The 21,315-nt window shown below is 39.0% G+C and overlaps 1 protein-coding gene and 1 pseudogene across 2 annotated transcripts in view; both read left to right on the top strand.

The window, feature by feature from the left end:
• CD96 (CD96 molecule) overlaps positions 1-20,674 on the top strand; it is a 91,524-nt gene extending 70,850 nt beyond the window's left edge. For both annotated transcript variants that reach the window (XM_058555764.1, XM_058555763.1), the window contains 4 exons: positions 11,930-11,995; positions 12,779-12,868; positions 16,389-16,512; positions 18,474-20,674. In XM_058555764.1, the coding sequence (XP_058411747.1) occupies positions 11,930-11,995; positions 12,779-12,868; positions 16,389-16,512; positions 18,474-18,582 (389 nt within the window). In that variant the 3' untranslated portion in view covers positions 18,583-20,674. The remainder of the gene's footprint in view (positions 1-11,929; positions 11,996-12,778; positions 12,869-16,388; positions 16,513-18,473) is intronic.
• LOC131414704 (cytosolic 5'-nucleotidase 3A-like) lies at positions 964-2,388 on the top strand (annotated as a pseudogene).
• Positions 20,675-21,315: the final 641 nt, after the last annotated feature.

Here is a 21,315-nt window from a genome sequence, read left to right on the forward strand (position 1 = left end):
AGCCTACCCAGATACTTTCTGCCCCAGAAACTGAAAAACCGAAAGAGTCTTGCTTGAAAGTGCTTTATAATTTACACAAGTATATTCTTGGTCTTTTTAGTAGATTTCATAATGAAATAAGCTATTGTAATCCTTGGTATTTTCTGTCCTTTCCCACTTGAAAACTTCGTTCATCCTCAGATATCTCTTTATCATTCTTACCACAAAAATAGCCTTAGAAATTGTGAAATCTAGGAAGGGACTCTAAAACCCAACAAATGCTTTTTTTCCTGGCAGTGAAAACCCACATTCTTACCTATGCAAAAGTAGGAAGATCTTAACTAGTTGCCATTTTTTTATCCATAACCTTAGAGAAAAAATTCCCTGCAGGGAGTTGCTCTATTTGTAATCATTCACAAAAACACATTAGGGTCCAACAAGTTAATATTGATTGCTCACTCCCAAGCTGTTTTTGAAACATGTTTCTACATGTTGGATTGGACTGTAATGTGACATCCAATATTAGATGATGCATTTGGCAAGACTGGTGAGAGGCATTGGTAGTGGGATTCTTTTTCTTCCAGTATGTTTATTTCAATGGATTTATGAAATGTTCAAAGCAGGAAAGGAGTGATAATGGATGGATTTCTGGTGAAATAAACCCACTAATAATTTGCCTTCCCTCTGTCCCCTGTTGGCTGGGACACCCATTCTCTAAACTCATCATTCTTGTCCTCAAATTCTAAAATCTTCTCTGTCTCAGATCCCATCTCATTCCATTTTCCTCTTCTCTAAAACACTGTTCTCCTCCCATTCGGTTACATCGTTCCTGATTAGGTCAGTCTCAAATTAAAGATTTATTCCTCTGATTTAAAAATCCGTCTTCAATTAAAAAGACAATTTCTGGGGGTTTCTCCACGGCTAGAACACAAGCCCTGCACTACCAAAGCTCATGAGTGTCATCTTCTCGTGGTCAGGAAGAGCATGAGGGTCCCATCTATGGAGGAGGTGGTCGTGGCAATGGTGGACATGGTAGCGAGTGCCAGTACGTTTTCCGGTGGAAGGGGTGGTGCTGACCCAGTACATATTCACCCTGAAGAGAAAAACGGAGCAAAACACCAGGATCATTGAGAGACCTGTGTCTAAGCCCTGCATCTCTGGACACTGCTTGTCACCTATGCTGTTGTTCTAGGACAAAATTAAGGACAGAAGAACTCAGAGTGCCCTAAGGAAAATTGGATAACCAAGAAAAAGAGTATACATGTAAAACTGATGCAAAATTCCAGATGAGTTCAGTGTGCATTAAGAACCCTATAAGAGTAAAAGAAATCATCTGTGGTTTTATCAAAAGATGGACTGCAAAACTTCAGATAATCACAGACTGATATGACATGAAGTAGATTTTCCTACAAAGGGAAAAGATGCCTAACATGTCATAACATTATTGACAACTGTAAACTGGTTACAGATGAATGTCAAAAAAAATTTTTGCAACTAAAGGAAAAAATACTATGCTATCAAAGTTGATCTTGTTTTTACCATAGAATAGGAGTACCCTTTTATGGTAGAATGGTATACTAAGTCATATAGTTTCCTTGTTGAACAAACTTTACCAAAAGCTAAATTTAAAGAAATGGTGGGGGCCGGCCCCGTGGCTTAGCAGTTAAGTGCACGCGCTCCACTACTCGCAGCCCGGGTTTGGATCCCGGGCACGCACAAACACACTGCTTGTCAGGCCATGCTGAGGCAGCGTCCCACATACAGCAACTAGAAGCATGTGCAACTATGACATACAACTGTCTACTGGGGCTTTGAGGAAAAAAAGGAGGAGGATTGGCAATAGATGTTAGCTCAAGGCTGGTCTTTCTCAGCAAAAACAGGAGGATTGGCATGGATGTTAGCTTAGGGCAGATCTTCCTCACAAAAAAAAAAAAAAAAAGAAAAGAAATTGTGGAAGAAACCGAAGTTATGCTCAAGGAAGGATATAAGAGTTTGAGAAACTCCAACAACACAGTATCTTATGTTCATATATTTGGCTGATAATAGTGATGTACTAAAGGAGGTTATCCTTCAAGCTAGTGTTTATCACTGAACTATCACAGTAGTGTTCATTCATGGATTTTGATGAAAATGTGTTCTCAAAAGATTTAAAGGAAAATTAACTCTTGTATTTAACAAATGTGATGGTGCGTTGAAGAACACAGAATATTTCAATCAGTTAAAAGACAATAGCAACATAATTCTGCTAAGCGACTCCCAGGAGAATGGCAGATGGAGTAGCCAATGTTAAACGCATTCTGAAAACTGGATACCTAAATGAAGGAGTGGATGAGCTTTTAGAAGTGTATTGTTTTAGTGAAGCATGAATCGTTGGAGGTAGCCAACTCTATTTTACTGAGGATTCTATAAACAGGCGTTCTTCAGGAAGACCTCTCTCCTGTGGGAGCAATTGATACAAGAACTGTTCATTTCTTCAGCTTACTAAAGGACTTAATTTTAATATATTCTTGCTCTTGAAGTTTTCCCTTTACGTTACTTAAGTATTTTCAGACATGTTGAATCAATCAGCTGGAAACTCCTTTCTCTTCACCTCTCTCAACACCCTTCCAACCTAATTTTTTTAACAGATTAAAAAAAAATCTTAAAGCCGTAATTAGAAAAATAACTCGAGGCGCCGGCCCCGTGGCTTAGCAGTTAAGTGTGCGCGCTCCGCTGCTGGCGGCCGGGTTCGATCCCGGGAGTGCACCGACGCACCGCTTCTCCGGCCATGCTGAGGCCGTGTCCCACATACAGCAACTACAAGGATGTGCAGCTATGACATACAACTATCTACTGGGGCTTTGGGGGAAAAAATAAATAAATAAATAAATAAATAAATTATAAAAAAAAAAAAAACTCGATACTTTTCCAAAGTGGATATTGTAGTTTAATTTTTTTATTGCAGTATATTGGTTTATAACATTATATAAATTTCAGGTGTACATCATTATATTTCAATTTCTGTATAGACTACATCATGTTCATCACCCAAAGACTAATTAGAATCCATCACCACACATATGTGCTTAATCACCCCTTTCACCCTCCTTCCTCCCCCCTTCCTCCCGGTAACCACCAGTCGAATCTCTGTCTTTATGTGATTGTTTGTTGTTGTTTTTATCTTCTACTTATGAATGAGATCATTTGGGTTTGACTTTCTCCCTCTGACTTATTTCGCTTAGCGTAATGTCCTCAAGGTCCATCCATGTTGTCACAGATGGCCAGATTTCATTATTTCTTATGGCTGAGTAGTTTTCCATTGTACATATATATACCACATCTTCTTTATCCATTCATCCCTTGATGAGCACCTAGGTTGCTTCCAAGTCTTGGCTATTGTGAATAACGCTGCAATGAACATAGGGGTACATGTCTCTTTACACATTTGTGTTGTCATGTTCTTTGGAAAAATACCCAGCAGTGGAATAGCTGGATCATATGGTGGTTCTATTCTTAATTTTTTGAGGAATCTCCACACTGTTTTCCAGAGTGGCTGCACCAGTTTGCACTCCCACCAGCTGTGTATGAGAGTTCCCTTCCCTCCACATCCTCGCCAACATTCGTTGTTTCCTGTCATGTTAATTGTAGCCTTTCTGACAGGAGTGAGGTGACATCTTATTGTAATTTTGATTTGCATTTCCCTGATAGTTAATGATGTTGAACATCTTTGTTCATGTGCTTGTTGGCCATCTATATATCTTCTTTGGAGAAATGTTTGTTCAGGTCTTTTGCCAGTTTTTTAATTGGGTTATTAGTTTTTTTGTTGTTGAGATGTATGGGTTCTTTATGTATTTTGGCGATTAACCAATTATCAGATACATGGTTTGCAAATATATTCTCCCAGTTGTTAGGTTGTCTTTTCATTTTGTTGATGGTTCCCTTTGCTGTGCAGAAGTTTTTTCATTTTATGTAGTCCCATTTGTTTATTCTTTCTACTGTTTCCCTTGCCCAGTCAGACATGGTACTTGAAAATATGTTGCTAAGACCAATGTCAAAGAGTGTACTGCCTATACTTCTAGAATTTTCATGGTTTCAGGTCTTACATTCAAGTCTTTATCCACTTTGAGTTAATTTTTGTGTATGATGTAAGATGATGGTCTACTTTCATTTTTTTGCATGTGGCTGTCCAGTTTTCCCAACACTATTTATTGAAGAGACTTTCCTTTCTCCATTGTATGTTCTTGGCTCCCTTGTCGAAAATTAGCTGTCCATAGACGTGTCGGTTTATTTCCGGGCTCTCGATTCTGTTCCATTGATCTGCATGTCTGTTTTTGTGCCAGTACTATGCTGTTTTGGTTACTATAGCTTTGTGGTATATTTTGAAATCAGAGAATATGGTACCTCCAGCTTTGTTCTTTTTTCTCAGGATTCCTTTGGCTATTTGAGATCTTTTGTTGTTCCATGTAAATTTTAAGATTCTTTGTTCTATTTCTGTAAAAAATGATGTTGGAACTTTGATAGGGATTGTGCTGAATCTATATACTGCTTTAGGAAGTATGGACATTTTATCTAAGTTTATTCTTCCAATCCAAGAGCACGGAATATCTTTCCATTTCTTTGTGTCTTCTTCAATTTCTTTCAATAATGTTCTATAGTTTTCAGTGTACAGATCTTTCACCTCTTTGGTTAAATTTATGCCTAGGTATTTTATTCTTTTTGTTGCAATTTTAAATGGGATTGTATTCTTAAATTCTCTTTGTGCTACTTTGCTGTTAGTGTATAGAAATGCAACTGATTTTTGTATGTTCATTTTGTATCCTGCAACTTTACTGTATTTGTTTATTATTTCTAAAAGTTTTTTGGTGGATTCTTTAGGATTTTCTGTATATAAAGTCACGTCATCTGCAAATAGTGACAGTTTCACTTCTTCCTTTCTAATTTGGATCCCTTTTATTTCTTTTTCTTGCCCTTTGCTCTGGCTAGGACTTCCAATAATATGTTAAATAGGAGTGGAAAAAGTGGGCATCCTTGTCTGGTTCCTGTTCTTAGAGAGATAGCTTTCAAGTTTTTCACCATTGAGAATAATATTAGCTGTGAGTCTGTCATATATGGCCTTTATTATGTTGAAGTACTTTTCTTCTATAACCATTTTATTCAGAGTTATCATAAATGGATGCTGTATCTTGTTAAATGCTTTCTCTGCCTCTATTGAGATGATCATGTGATTTTTATTCTTCATTTTGTTAATATGGTGTATCACGTTGATTGATTTGTGGATGTTGAACCATCCCTCCATCCCTCGAATAAATCCCACCTGATCATGGTATATAACCTTATTAATGTATTGTTTTATTCCATTTGCTAGTATTTTGTTGACTATTTTTGCGTCGATGTTCATCAGTGATATTGGCCTATAATTTTCTTTTTTTGTGTCATCCCTGTCTGGTTTTGGTTTCAGGGTAATGTTGGCTTCATAGAATGAATTAGGAAGCTTCCCTTCATCTTTAATTTTTTGGAAGAGTTTGAGAAGGACAGGTATTAAGACTTCTTTGAATGTTTGGTAGAATTCACCAGGGAAACCATCTGGTCCTGGACTTTTATTTTTGGGGAAGTTTTTGATTACTGTTTTGCTCTCCTTACTGGTGATTGGTCTATTCAAATTCTCTATTTCTTCTTGATTCAGTTTTGGAAGGTTGTATGCTCCTAAGAATTTATCCATTTCTTCTAGATTATTGAATTTGTTGGTATATAGCTTTTGGTAGTATTCTCTTATAATCTTTAGTATTTATGAGGTGTCCATTGTAATTTCTCCTCTTTCATTTCTGAATTTATTTATTTGAGACTTTTCTCTTTATTTCTTGGTGAGTCTAGCTAAAGGTATGTGAATTTTGTTTATCTTTTCAAAGAACCAGCTCTTGGTTTCATTGATTTTTTCTATTTTTTTTTTTTTAGTCTCTATTTTATTTATTTCTGTTGATTTTTAGTATTTCCCTCCTTCTGTTGATTTGGGGCTTTGTTTGTTCTTCTTTTTCCAGTTCCTTTAGGTGCACTGTTAGATTGTTTGACATTTTTCTTGTTTGTTGAAATAGGCCTGCATTGCTATAAACTTCCTCTTAGAACTACTTTTGCTGTATCCCATAAATTCTGGCATGTCGTATTTTCATTTTCATTTGTCTCTAGGTATTTTTTTATTTCTCCTTTGATTTCTTCATTGACCCAATCATTGTTCAGTAGCATGTTGTTTAATCTCCACATATTTGTGGCTTTTCTGAATTTCTTCCTATAGTTGATTTCCAGTTTCATACCGCTGTGGTCAGAAAAGATGCTTTGTATTATTTCAATCTTCTTAAATTTATGGAGACTTGTTTTGTGGCCTAAAATTTGATCAGTCCTAGAGAATGTTCCATGTGCATTTGAAAAGAATGTGTATTCTTTGGTTTTTGGATGGAATATTCTGTATATATCTACTAAGTCCATCTGGTCTAGTGTGCCATTTAAGGCCAATGTTTCCTTATTCATCTTCTGTTTGGATGATCTATCCATTGGTGTAAGTGGAGTGTTACAGTCCCCAACTATTATTGTGTTACTGTCTATTCCTCTTTGTATGTCTGTTAATAATTGCTTTATATGTTTAGGTGCTCCTATGTTGGGCGCATAGATATTTACAAGTGTTATGTCCTCTTGTTGGATTATTCCCTTGATCATTATGTAGTGCCCTTCTTTGTCTCTTGTTGCAGTTTTTGTTTTAAAGTCTATTTTGTCTGACATAAGTATTGCTACCCCAGCTTTCTTTTCATTGCCATTTGCATGAAGTATCTTTTTCCATCCCTTCACTTTCAGTTTGTGAGTGTCTTTAGGTCAGAAGTGTGTCTCTTGCATGCAGCATATATATGGGTCTTGGGTTTTTTATCCAATCAGCCACCCTATGCCTTTTGACTAGAGCATTTAGTCCACTGACATTTGAAGGAGCTATTGAGAAGTATGTACTGATTGCTATTTTGTTACTATTTTTCTGGGTGTTTTACTAGCTCTTCTCTGTTCCTTTCTTCTTCTCTTGTTCTCTTCCCTTGTGGTTTGGTGGTTTTCTTTAGTACTATGTTTGGGTTCCTTTCTCTTAGTTTTTTGCATATTTATTATAGGTTTCCGGTTTGTGATTACCATGAGGTTCATATATAATAACCTAGGTATATAGCAATCTATATTAAGTTGACGGTCTCTTTAGTTTTACCTCTTCCTAAAAGCTCTACTCTTTTACTCCTCTCCTCCCACATTTTATGTTTTTGATATCATATCTATCCTCCTTTTTGTGTGTTTGTATCCATTACCTTCTTATCATGGATAGATAACTTTTTCCTATTTGTAGTTTTCTATTTCCCCCTTAAATTAGTCCTTTTAACATTTCTTGTAGGACTGGTTTCTTGGTGATAAACTCCTTTAATTTTTGCTTGTCTAGGAAATTCTTTCTCTCTCCTTCCATTCTGAATGATAACCTTGCCAGGGAGAGTATTCTTGGCTGTAGCTTTTTTCCTTTTAACATTTTAAATATATTGTGCCATTCTCTTCTAGCCTGTAAGGTTTCTGGTGAGAAGTCAGCTGATAGCGTTATGGGGTTTCCTTTGTATGTAACTTGGCCTTTCTCTTCTGGCTTTTAGGATTCTCTCTTTATCTTTAATTCTGGATGTTTTAATTTTGATGTGTCATGGTGTGGGCCTCTTCAGATTTGTCTTTTTGATGCTTTCTGCGCTTCTGGTACCTGGGTGTCTATTTCCTTCCTTAAGTTAGGAAAGTTTTCAGCTATTATTGCTTCAAATAGATTCTCTGCCCCTTTCTCTCTCTATTCTCCTTCTGTGACACCTATAGGACGGATGTTAGTTCACTTGATGTTGTCCCAGAGGTCCCTTAGACTGTCCTCAGTCTTTTTAATTCTCTTTTCTTTTATCTGTTCAGCTTGGGTGATTTCCTCTAGTCTTTTGTCCAGCTTGCTGATCCGTTCTTCTGTGTCCTCTACTCTGCTTTTGAGTCCCTTGAATGAATTTGTCATTTCCAGTATTGTATTCTTCATTTATGATTGGTCCTTTTTTATATTTTCCATTTCTTTGTTGAGGTTCTCACTGAGCTCATCCATTCTTCTCCCAAGATCAGTGAGCATCCTTATGACATTTTGTTTGAACTTTTTGTCAGGTAGATTGCTCATTTCAGTTTCATTTAGTTCTTTTTATGGGGTTTTGTCCTGTTCCCTTACTTGGAATGTATTCCTTTGCCTCCTCATTTTGCCTCTTTCTATGTGCTTGTATCTATGTATTAAGGAGGTCAGCTACGTCTCCCAATCTTAGAGAAGTGGCCTTATGTAAGATACCTTATGAGGCCCAGCAATGTGTTTCCATCTCGTCACCAGTTCCAAATGTTCTGGGAGCGACCCCTGTGTGGGCTACATGTGCCATTTTGTCGTGGCAGGGTTGCTCTTGCTGTAAATGCCCAGGGAGACTGAGCTGTCCCCCTGGCCAACTGGTTGTAATGCTCTGCTGCGTGTGGCTGTTATGGACCCTTTAGTCTCTTTATTGGGTGTGGAGAGCTCCAGCACAGTTGGCTGCATGGTCTAATAACATATTCCTGCTGCAGTTTCTCTGTTAAGTGAGTAGGTCCCCAGTGTTGCTGGTTGTTAGGCTCAGGGGCTTACAATTGCTGTAGGCCTCCAACCTATACCTCTTGTCAGCTCTCTCAGGATTGCAGCTGAGTGGGGCTGGCCCCAGACAGGGGAGCACCTAATTGTTTCAGGCTTTGGAAGGTGGGGCCGATATCCTATGTGGCTGTTTGAGAAGCACAAGTCTTCTGCAGCTGACAAGCCCCACTCCCCCAGGGCTACACATACTGTCATCGACACATTCCTGCCCCATACCTGTGCCCTGCCCCCCTGAAGTGGACCCAGTCACCCCACAGCATAGGCCCCACACATTCCACCAATGCCCAACACACTCCACCCACTCCTCATGTGTGCCCTGCCCTGCAGAGGTGGACCCACTTGCCCAGCTGCAGAGAATCCAGCCACCTAGCCTATGCAAGCCCACAAGTTGCCTGAGGGCTTGTCGTTGGGTGGGGCCAGTCCCTAGGGCGGGCTGCTTGCCCTGGATGAGCCGGATTAAATCAGCGCTCTAGTGGGTGGGGCAGATCCTGGGCAGAAAAGCCATGGGAAGAACTCCAATGGCATCTGCCAGTGACTGTGTCAGCACGCCTGCACCAGGTCACAACAATGGCTGCTGCCAATGTCTCAGTCCCTGGAGAGGTCTCGCCTCTCTCCGAGATGCAACCAGGGCCCATGAGATGAATCTCTTTTCACCAAAAGACTGTGCACCTTTCTTTTTGGTGATTTTAGGTTGCTTTCTGAAATGGGTGAATTTGTACATGGGCCCATTAAAAGCTGGCTTTTTTCTTTCCTTATGTCTGATAGTTTTTCTGGGGTTATTTCCTGTTGTTGTTAGTAGTCAGCAAAGCCAGATATTATGACACTTGTCTCGGTGGTGCTGGGTTCAAAAAATGCTTATAGTGGCAACACTCCCCAGCTCAGGATCCCCATTCCTCCAGGGAAGGCTGCGTACCTTTGGGTTACTCTCTGGCAGCCAGGAAGCACTGTGGCTTGCGAAGGTGGATTTTTTTCTCTCCAGAAGGGAGTTTCTGCCTCTTCCACCTCAGTCAGGACTGTTGCATGTTGCAGGGGTTCCTCTTATCCAGTTTTTGATTCTCTCTCAGGAGTAATTTTTCCAAGAGTAGTTGTAGATCTGTTGTGTCTGTGGGAGGAGGTGAGTTCAGAGTCTGCCTACACTGCCATCTTCACACCAATCACTGTAGTTTAATTTTATCACAGATTTTTTGGGGAGTTTTTTACACTTGAAAAATTCCTACTTTTCAAGTGTAAAAAGAAGTATTATGAAATGGTCAAATAATTTGCATGATTTAAGTATTGCCATTTTTATAATTTGGATTGATCATACTGATGGTATCACCATCTCCTGAAATTGTGTTATGTTTAGTTATTTTGTTTGGGGACAATGAAAATTGACCAGAACAGACAGGCTCTCTGTATTTGGTGAAAAAACTGTTGATGTCCACATGTAACTGATCATTACAAAATATTCTATATTGACTTGCTGATAATAAACATGAAATGGAAAATCTTTTTCAAAAAAAAATACCCACCTCTACTTGTTCAACCATTTATATTTTAGCATAAATTAATTTATCATATCCTTTCTTTCAAGCAGATTTTGAAGAGATAAGAAATAAAGGCATCAAGCCCTAAAAGAAGGAAGGACACACCATACTGGGCAAAAAAAAACTGTAAAGTTATCCAGAACAAACTGCCTTCTTCATAATTTTACCTAAAGCCAGGGCAGGTCTCAATTTCTTTTAATTAGTTCTTGCTCTTTGTCAACGAAATTCCTGGCTTAATAGCTTAACCATTAAAAGTGGGCATTAGGGCCGGCCCCGTGGCTTAGCGGTTAAGTGCGCGCGCTCTGCTACTGGAGGCCCGGGTTCGGATCCCGGGCACACACCGACGCACCACTTCTCCGGTCATGCTGAGGCTGCGTGCCACAAACAGCAACTAGAAGGATGTGCAACTATGACATACAACTATCTACTGGGGCTTTGGGGAAAAAGAGGAGGAGGAATGGCAATAGATGTTAGCTCAGAGCCGGTCTTCCTCAGCAAAAAAAAAAAAAAATAGTGGGCATTAAAAAAAATGCTCAGTCCATCATCATCTATAGACCATGGTAATCGGTCTTTAACAAACAAATAGTCATGATACTTATGTAGGATTAGAGGTTTATATTGACAGTAAGAACATCTCCCTGACCTTGTCAAAGTCAAAATGGCTGTGTACAAAACCACCCTTACCTCTGAGGTGACCCCAAGTGGAGCTACGATAGACTGTCCTGTGAGCAATCCCTAGAAAGCATTGACTTACGTCTCGTCTGAAGGGCCTAAGAACCTAAGAACATTCCTTTGTCTGCAGCTGTAACTGTAGTTGGCATCTAGGGGGAAACCAAGAAAGGGGAGAGCTAGCTAAGGGTTTTTTTAATGTTTGTTTTGTTTTATTTTGGCTTTTCTTGTTTGTTTTGGTCCTGACACACAAGAAAACACTTAACTGGGAAAATCATGTATTTTTATGTTTTAAATAAACGATCGTAATGTCTCTCTACTGATTGCGGCCGTGTACTGCTATAGCAATTCTACTTTACGTCACGTTATAGGCCTGTTATCAAATATAGGTATGTGGAGACTGCCAAGAAGTGAATCTTTCTTGCCAGAGATGGGAACTAACCAAAATGAGTTGATAGATCTATTTCAAAAGCCATATGTGCTGCCTGAGTTTGCTCCTATCTACTCAAAGGGAAGGTTTGCCACTGAATCATCAAAAGGAGTCACCCAGCAGCTAACAAGACCTGTGACCATAGAGGTCTAATAATTCACTGTTGACACAGTTCGGTTTTCACTTTCTAACAAGAATGTCAGCTTACCTACAAGTACAATTTTGTTTCCTTGTGCATGTTCTACCAAAGTCTTCAAAGTCCTATTGCACCTTTCCTTGGCTAAAGGCCGCCGTAATGCACCTGGGCTTTCATTCTCTCCCATTCTTTGTAGCTCATCTATGGGATGGACATGAGAATAGTCACAACACATTCTCTGTGGCTGGAAGAACTTCTCCTAGTGTTTTGTTTCCATTCCTTCTTCCTGCTTCTAAGTGGTTATGATCAAAACCTTCCCTATTAGAGACATCTGGACCACAAGCATTCCCTCAACTCCCACTTTATTCTGGGACATTCTAATGGATGCTGCAGAATAGTTCAATGATCTTGCTTCAAGTATTCATTAATACCCTTTTTACATAATTATTAGATTAAATTAAAGGTCAAGAAGAGACAAAAAAATAACTAGTCTTGTATAGATTGACTCTTCCAATATCTTCTTCCTTTAGCAGCTTCCTGGATGCCCAGTGAAATGTACACTTCATCCCCCTTAGGGGAAGGCTCAACACTTCCTGGTGAGTACTTGGGGGAGACATAGCACTGGGGAAGGTAACGGTCTGCTTTTGGGGAGCAGAAGTGGAAAAGCAAGAACTGATAAGAAGCCAATCTCAAATAGGTGTTTCAAAGTGTATCTTGATGATGAAAATGACAATGAATGGAACCGAAACTCTTCCCAGTCAGTCAAAGAAGATAGTCAGAGACCAAGTCTTAGATTTTTCTCTATTTTATTTCAAAATTAAATCCACATAATAGCATTTTTGATCAATTAAACCCATTAAAATGCATTTTACGTTTTAATTTTCCATTGGAAAATGGAATGATTAGTCAACATGGAGTTGTCTACTCGAATGTTGCAAAGGAATTTTTATTGACCTTATCAAACACATTAGAGTGGGAAGAATCAGTATTTTGATTGACTGGATCTCTGATACCCTGGGAGAATAGGGATAGGCCTCATCTTTCCATGACTGCAACGTAAGACATTTTCCCCAAACCGCTTAAATTTCTCATGGAGATTCTTTAGCAGATATTGTTTTGTTGTGTGTGCTATACAGTTTCGCTTTTGTTCTTTAAACCAATAGGGATTTTCACTCCTTTGGTAACTGTTAGATCCTAGGATCCTAGCCTTGCAGTAAATTGGTCCTTAGTAAACTTTACACATAATATTTTAGGAGCGTTTAGGCCATTCAAATTGAGTTCCTCCTAATAGCAAGTGAAATCCATTCATGATTTTACACCACTTCCTCAGGTTGAGATAGCTATTCGGATCAGTTCAGCTATCCCCCTTATATCCCTAGGTGATGTCGTCATCAGCTCAACCAGAGCATTTTCAGAAGTTCCCCAAACTGCCAATGTGTCTACTAAAAATAATGACATCCATATCACTGGTGAGTCATTTACTGTTTTGGAGGGGAAGGGGAATTTTATGTTTTATTCATTCAACAAATATTTGTTAAGTACGTAGCATTTGCCAGGCACTGTGCCAGTTGTTGGGTATACAGTGAAAACACTGGCCTCCTGAAGATTATAATCTATTAGAGATGATACATAGTAAATAAGTAATCATACAATTTAATTTATTTGTGACAAATGCTATGATACAGTATAAGGTGTTGTCAAAGTCTAACAGAAAGATCTGATTTTAACTGGGGAACAGAAAAGGACTCTCTGAGGATATAAGTAAATTAAAATCTGAAAAGTGAATAAGAATTAGCCAGGAAAAAAGTAGTGAGAAGCATTTCAGTCCTGTGAAAATATAGTCTGAGGCAAGAAAGAGATTGTTGGAACAAAGAGTATTCCTATAATTCAACTAATAAAATGTTGTCAATTCTAAATGTAATCCCTTGTTTTATATCATAAGAGGTCAAGGGATTCAATAAAGTTAGGGCCTTCCCAATGCAAGTCTTGATTGTAAATTCAGAGGCGTAATCAACTCTTTGTCTTCAGGGGGTGTTTACTTGACTGGTGAACTCTCCACTGGGTACTCAGCTTATTTCATATTGAAGGTCAAACAGTCCTCAGACCACAGGAGCATCATCCTGCACACAACATGGCAATAGAGCTGCAAACTGAGGTCCTATCAATATTTTTAAGATATTAGTGCCTTAAAGAACTAAACTTCAAGTTTAGAGATGGGACAAGATTGGAGCTCTACTTCTCCAGTGAGACATTCCTGAAGTCAATGATCTCATTTCCTATATTTAGTTGGGAGAATATTTGTAAGCAATGACGTAAGACCCATTTAAAACCTTTTGTTCTTTCATTTCTCTAAAACTTTGGAGGTAAAATGTTATATCCCACCATATTTTCAGTGTAGAGCCTAGTAAATTTTGACTTAACTAAAACAGAACTTTGTGTAGTCCTGAATTGACTATCTGGATGATTGTTTCTTTTATAATCATGATACTCCAGTGGTTTGAACTGCTATGAAGTCTCTAGGCACCTGTACATAAACAATATGCCACATGGCTATGTATTATAGGACTATGTGAGCTTCTGGGGTACCCTCAGTGTCTTTTTTTAACAGAGCTGAGGTAGAGTGAGCATCAGGAAGATCTCAAATCCTGGCATATATGTTATAAAAGGAAAAACCTTCAGCAGTGATAACCAGTGTTAACATGACAACATCATGTGGCCGCAGTCCAACCTATGTAAAACATAGAACAGATTTGGTTGCTGATATTTTAAATCCAGTTTTTTGGCCTATATGAAAAACAGTGTAATAAATCTGAGGCAATATAAGAAACTAAAAACCTAGTCTCCACCTACAAACAATTTATAATATAGTTGAAACAATGAAAGAAAATCAATCCAGATAATTCCGATACAAAAATGCACTTTTTGCCCAAATGATCTATGTAAATCTAAAGAGCTGAAGGCCTATGTGTAATAGGAATTTAATTAGAATGTTAGAACTAACAAAAGTGTGGAAACAATTTGGCCATCTACCATTAAGAGACTAATTAAATAAACTATGGTAGATCCATACACTGGGGAACTATCCAGTCATTTAATCAAATGACGTAAATCTCTATGCATCTATGTCTATGGAAAGTATTCCAGGAACGTTTTTTTGTTGTTTTTTTTAATTTTTTGTGAGGAAGATCTGCCCTGTGAGGGGCATACCATAAGTGAGGGGCTGCATCTCAGAGAAAAGAGATTTGGAGGAAAGGGACAGAGGCTACAAACAGAGCCAGGTGTTATCCTGACCGTTCATCAATTTCTACTGCAAGCACTGCTTCTTGGTTTGTTTTTTTTTTTTCTTGTGAGGGAGGTCAGCCCTGAGCTAACATCCATGCCAATCCTTCTCTTTTTGCTGAGGAAGACCGGCTCTGAGCTAACATCTATTGTCAATCCTCCTCCGTTTTTTTTTTTTCCCCAAAGCCCTAGTAGATAGTTGTATGCCATAGTTGCACATCCTTCTAGTTGCTGTATGTGGGATGTGACCTCAGTATGACCGGAGAAGCGGTGCGTTGGTGAGCGCCCAGGATCTGAACCCGGGCCACCAGTAGCGGAGTGCGCGCACTTAACCGCTAAGACACGGGGCCGGCCCCAAGGAACATTTGTTAAGAGAAAGAAGCCAGGGACAGAACAGTATGTATAGTATGCCTCCATTTGTAATAAAAGGGATATATATTCATGGTGCCTATATTTGTTTATATATGCACAGATAATTTCTGGTAGGACACATAATTAACTGTCAAAAGTTATTGACTCTAATGTGAGCAACTGGTGCCTGAGGTAGTAAGGAAGCTTCCTTTTCATTGTAGTTTTATATTGCTGTACTATTTGAATTTTTAACATGATTGTAAAATATTTTTTAAAACGAAAAACATAAAGTAATTTTGTAATTATAAACATTCCCTTTCATCCCCTGCCAGGTAGAACCAGGCAATCTTATTTCCTAAGAGAGTTAATTTTCTTAATTCTTCCTGTGTCTTAGAGAAGAAGTAAAACAGTCCAAAATATGATATTTATATTTCCTCTGGTCTAAAACCCACAAAATTTGAAAATCTTTGATTCATACCATTTGACTTGGTGTTAAAGTGCTAGAAGCATAATGAACGAGTTGATATGGGCATTGTCAACACGGACAAGAAAAATCAGTCCACTGATCACCCACCAATATAATTGTAGACAGCCCTTTTCTTTCAACTTCCTCCCTTTGCAGACCATAGAAAGGGCAAAACCAACTGGTTTCAATTTTACTTGTTTTGTCCCTTCTCTCCTTTTTATTGCTGAAATGGATAGGGGAAGAAAGAATGAAAAAGAGGGAAAGCGATAGAAAAGGTACTCTGGATATCATTCCTTGAGTGATACTGAGATGAGAAATCTTGGCTGATAGTCTCTTGGGCACTACAACTCCATACGTGTTAGCCAGCCCTGCTTGGCTTTGGACTTTCAGGGCTGTGGGTGTTGTAATGCTTTTTACTCTTTCTTCCTCCTCTTGACATATTAATATTCCATAAAGCATTTGGTGGCTCCTTAATAAGAATAAGAAAATCCATAGCTAGATCACTATTTTACATATAAGTTTTCTTTACTGGAGTAAATTTGGAAAACAAATTTATAGCTTATCATTTTCATTTATTCATTCTTACAAATAACATTACATTGGACACCATATACCAGGAATTGTCCAGAGCCTTGGGAAAATGAAAGAAAAAAAAGATCAGTTCTGGAACATTCTAACAAGAAAGACATTTATATAAGAAAATAATTACATAAATGCAAAAACAGGAATAAGGACAAGGCAGAGATATGATCCTAGAGTCTGATTGTTGTCAAGGAACACCCCATGACCCTTGGAGAAAACCTGGTTTAGGTGGGAGAAATAGTTCAATTAATCTTGTTTTCCAATTGCCAAAGTTTGGCATTAAAGTTTGTCTCTCTTTATGCCATTTTCAGGAATTGTGGTTAACAAGCCCAAAGATGAGATGTCCTGGCCAGTGATTATAGCCGCTTTGCTTGCTTCCTGCATGGTAGTGTTTGGTCTTGGAGTGAGAAAGTGGTGTCAATACCAAAAAGAAATGTGAGTATAATACTAAGATATGGAGGAAGAGATCATTTTTCAGTACAAAATATTTACTCATCACTTGAAATATTTTTCCTGTATATGGAGTTCCTCTCCTATTTAACTGAGGAAATCAGGCTCACAGAAGCTCAGAGAGGCTATGTAGCTTTCCCAGCACCACTCAGTGGGGATTAGATGCACAACTCCTGACCTGGTATCCCCCTCTGCCTGTTGAGGCTGTAACGCTCATCAGATGGAACAAGTCAGGGGGCGTGAAATGAGAACTGAGCCTCACCTCACTTGAAAACTGAAACTGATTTTTCTTTTAATCTTCATTATTTTTTTGTTTTCACGCATCTCTGAACTACCTGGGCCCAGCTGGGCCTAGAGGCTCAAGTGTGAAATTGAGTGAGAAAGGTAATTTTAAGAAATTTCCAGCTGCTTTTGAGCATAATGGGCTTTTACTGCCTTTTTCCTTTTTCCCCAAGGGGAAGAGAAAGTAAGCAATGGGTTACCCTTTTTTATCTTACGGAAATATTTTCCAAAATTCTTTCCCCTCCACTGAGCAATCTGAAATGGCATGGAAGGTTAAGCCTCACTTTTCTGTCTTGGCTATTTTGGATCAGTCCCGATTAGGCCATGATCAGAGGAGACCTCCAGCTGATCTTCCACATGTCTAACAGTGCTATCTAAGATACCATTGACCATTGTGCAATATCTTCTTCTACTCTCCTTAGAGTATCCTTGAAGACTCTATAACCATGTGCAGGGAGTGTTGCATGGTGAATAAAACACTAAACCAGTAGTCAGAAATTCTGGATTCTTGTGCCAGGGCTACAATTTGGCCACCATATTAATCTTGAGAAATTTACAATTTCGCTGAAGAAAGGGAAGTTCAAATTTCTTAGAATTTTATCTACCTTTTGATATATATTAAGTCGCCATTAAAGCATCAGAAAACCAGGTAATAGGCATTAGAGATTTTTATATTAAAATGAGAAAATGGGAATCTGAAAATCTGAATTAATTTTTTTATTGTTCTATATTCAAATGTCTGTGTTATAGAGAGATAGGAAACTCTCCCTCTCTCTCTATCTCTATCTCTATCACTATCTCTCTGCAGATATTAAGGTGTTATGGATTAATAGACAAGGGGTAGAGGTGCTTGAGTCAGGGGCACAAATCTGCTCACAGATTTACCTGTTTCCTGATATCAAGAGAGCTGGAGCATTTGTACAGCTAAATCCCTCACTCACCTGTATGCTTGATGCCTTTCAAACAAAGAGATGAGTTGTGCTAACAAAGAACAGTACTTTATACAAAGATGACTTTAAGGATGTTCACTGATTCAAACAGCAGGGATTCTGGCATTATCCATGCAGTACCAATCAACTCAGGGATTCAGGAGAGCTGTACTTCCCATCTCAACCATTCCCCACAGCGCACAATGAGTGTTGGGTGAAGGCTGGGGGTAAGGTTAGCAAAGGGACTATTTGGAAAGCTTCAGTCTTTAGTCCAAGAATTTTAAAATTTTGTCTCTGGAGGACTGTTTTAACTCACATAAGAGAAACACTTCTATTAGGAGGCAGTCGCTGTGGATAGTATAGGTTCTGGTTACAAGACTTGAATTGCTGGTCTGGTTCTCTTGAGCAAGTTGCTTAAAATCTCTGAGCCTCAGTTTTATCTGTAAAATGGTGACAATAATATTCAATTCCTAGATACAAATTAAATAATGTTATGATAAAAATGCTTTGCTAACTATAAAATACCTTATAAATATTAATTAGTGATATTATCACAATGTCCAAATGGCTGGTAGGACTAACAAGCAGAAGATTATGCCAGGAAAAAATTGAGAGAACTAGTGGGGCATGTCTCTTTCTCTTTCTCTGTTTCCTACTTTAAAAAAATATTTTGTATATATCTTTCAATCACCCTCTCACATTCTTAGCATTGAAAGAGCAATGCTTTGTTCCTAGCATGGAAAGACCCCCACCTTTCAAGCCACCGCCACCTCCTATCAAGTACATTTGCATTCAAGAGTCCATTGGAAGTGATCTGCCTTGTCATGAGATGGATACACTCTAGTCCTTTGCGACTTTGCCATACAGCAAGACTCTGCTAGAATCCTATTGAGAAGGTAGCTATGGTACTGTATTAATATAATCGCCCTCTAGCCAAGCCTCTACTGCAGCAGAAATGAGTGTCAGAATTGAATGACCTGTATTCCCAGCAACTCGCCCTCTTTCATCAGCATATGCTTGAAATTTAAACAAGAGTGGGCAGATGTGTCATGCTCACACCCAGTGCAATCTGTAGGGATTTTCTTGCTTATGTAAGAAGTACAAATTAGGCTGCTGTCATTAAAAAAATACTTGCAGTGTTTTTATTTTTCATTTTAATTCTCTGATTGAGGTGATGACAATGATTTCAAGCACATGTCCACGCCAGATCCTCTTCTCTTTGGGCATCTGCCAACGTTCTAAACTATTTGCCAAAATTATGATAATCTCTGAGGTTTATTGCATTCCCTAGGAAAATTACAAGAAGATGAAAATGCAAAAGTCCTAGCAAGAGTTCCAAATAATGGGAAAATGCAATTAGTCTTCCAACTGAAATTCTGTTGTTTGTTTTCACCGGAGGAAAACAGAGTACCTTGCACAAGAACCCTGGTTCCAATTCTCCTTCACTCTCCCTCCCATGTTCACCCAGGCTCTTCCCCCATGGGATGAGGAGGGATCAGAGGTGACTAGCTAACAACCAAGTAGCCTAGTAGATAGAACTCTGCACTGGCCTCTAAAGTTATATGAGCTAAGAGTAGTTTCATTCTCAGCTTTACCTTTGTGCACACGTGTGTGTGTGTGCATGAGTGTGCACATGTGCATGCATGCATCAAACTATTACCAAGCTGTTATATAAGCAAACAGGCAGCCTCACCCCAATCAAACTCATTTAATTCCCATTCTTCTCTTTTTCACCTGGGGACTTTCCTGTTCCTTCAGTCTGCCTATTTTGAAACAGATAAAGAGCCTCAAATCAGACTAGTGTTGATGAATTAATCCTGCTCCTACTAATGTTTTACAAACCAGTTCAAACAGAGCATGTAGGTGATGGAGAAGAAACCTAGTCAGCCAGCCCTGCTCTGTTTTCAGCAATAGTTCATAAGTGAATAAATTACTGATACCCCTTGTGGCCTCAGCCTCCCCACACCCCTGCCTTAAAAAGGAAGAACAGATGTTGCTGACAGGTATGATAGGCAAATTCTGTGTGCACTTTAGTCTCAAAAGGAACCTTTAGTTCATTTGCACTGTACTTATTCCTGACTACACATGAGAATAACTTGGAGAGTTTTTTTTAAACACCCTGGCTGTCCCACTCTAGGCCAATTAAATCAGAATCTCTGTGGAGTGAGGCCCAGGCATCAGCTCTCCGCAATGATTCAAGTGTTCCACCAAAGTTGAGAACTGCTGAATCAGTGGGAGTCCCTTCTTATTGATCAGAATCTTGGCACCGAAGTGCTTAACTCTTGTGGTGCCCAGCCTCCAAGATGGCCCCCATGATTCTTGCCTTCTGCTATTCACACCCTTATATAGTCCCCTCCAACACTACATACAGCTGACTTGTGTAACTGGCCAGGACTAGGGTAAAGCAAGTGAGGCACCGAGGGTGTAAAATTTAAGCAGATATTCACACTCAGCGTCATGCATTTGCATAATCTTGAGAGTGAATACCAGTCCCAGGCCTGGTATAACCAATAAGATACTGCAGAAATGACCTGAGTGTGACTTCCAAGGCTAGGTCATAAAATACATTGTAGCTTCTGCCTTGATCTCTCTTTGGTCATTCGCTTTGGAGGGAAGCCAGTTGCCATGCTGTGAGGACACTCAATCAAGACTATTGAGAGCTCATCCTGTCCAGGAACTGAGGCATCAGCTAGCCAGCCATGTGAGTGAGCCATCGTGAAGCATATCCTCCAGCCTCCAATCAAGTCTTCAGATAACTGCAACCTCAGTTGATCTTTACACTGGGACCTCATGAAAGCCAGAACCACCCAGCTAAGCCTCTTCTGAAATCCTGACCCACAGACACTGTGTGAGATAAGAAATACTTATTGTTTCACACTGCTGAGTTGGGGTATAATTTGTTACATAGTAATAGATAACTAGTACAGCTCAATAAATGGGAAAATGAACTAATGTTTGCCTGCCTTAATTACCCTCAATTCCTCATTAGTTCTTAAGAAATAAGACTGACTTCATATATATACAACTGTTGCTTCATGTCCTTTTAATTTAATACAACTTAATCATCAATAATTTATATAAAAATCACTGTGGCTTTATTTTACTGTTTCTTTAGGAGATGTGAATATAAGCTGAGGTTTTGGGATAACAAGTGGTAGATTTAGAGGATGTTTAGATTGTTTCAGTAAAAGGATGGACAGTTTTACAGTACAGCATAAGTCATGTAATTTTTTTTTTAATTTTTATTTATTTATTTATTTTTTTGTGAGGAAGATCAGCACTGAGCTAACATCCATGCTAATCCTCCTCTTTTTGCTGAGGAAGACCGGCTCTGAGCTAACATCTATTGCCAATCCTCCTCCTTTTTTCCCCCAAAGCCCCAGTAGATAGTTGTATGTCATAGCTGCACATCCTTCTAGTTGCTGTATGTGGGACACGGCCTCAGCATGGCCGGAGAAGCGGTGCGTCGGTGCACGCCCGGGATCCGAACCCGGGCCGCCAGCAGCGGAGTGCGAGCACTTAACCGCTAATCCACCAGGCCGGCCCCAGTCATGTAATTTTTTAATCTGTCATGTGA

This window comes from Diceros bicornis, chromosome 15 (assembly GCF_020826845.1).
Source record: "Diceros bicornis minor isolate mBicDic1 chromosome 15, mDicBic1.mat.cur, whole genome shotgun sequence".
In the NCBI taxonomy this organism is placed as follows: Eukaryota; Metazoa; Chordata; class Mammalia; order Perissodactyla; family Rhinocerotidae; genus Diceros; species Diceros bicornis.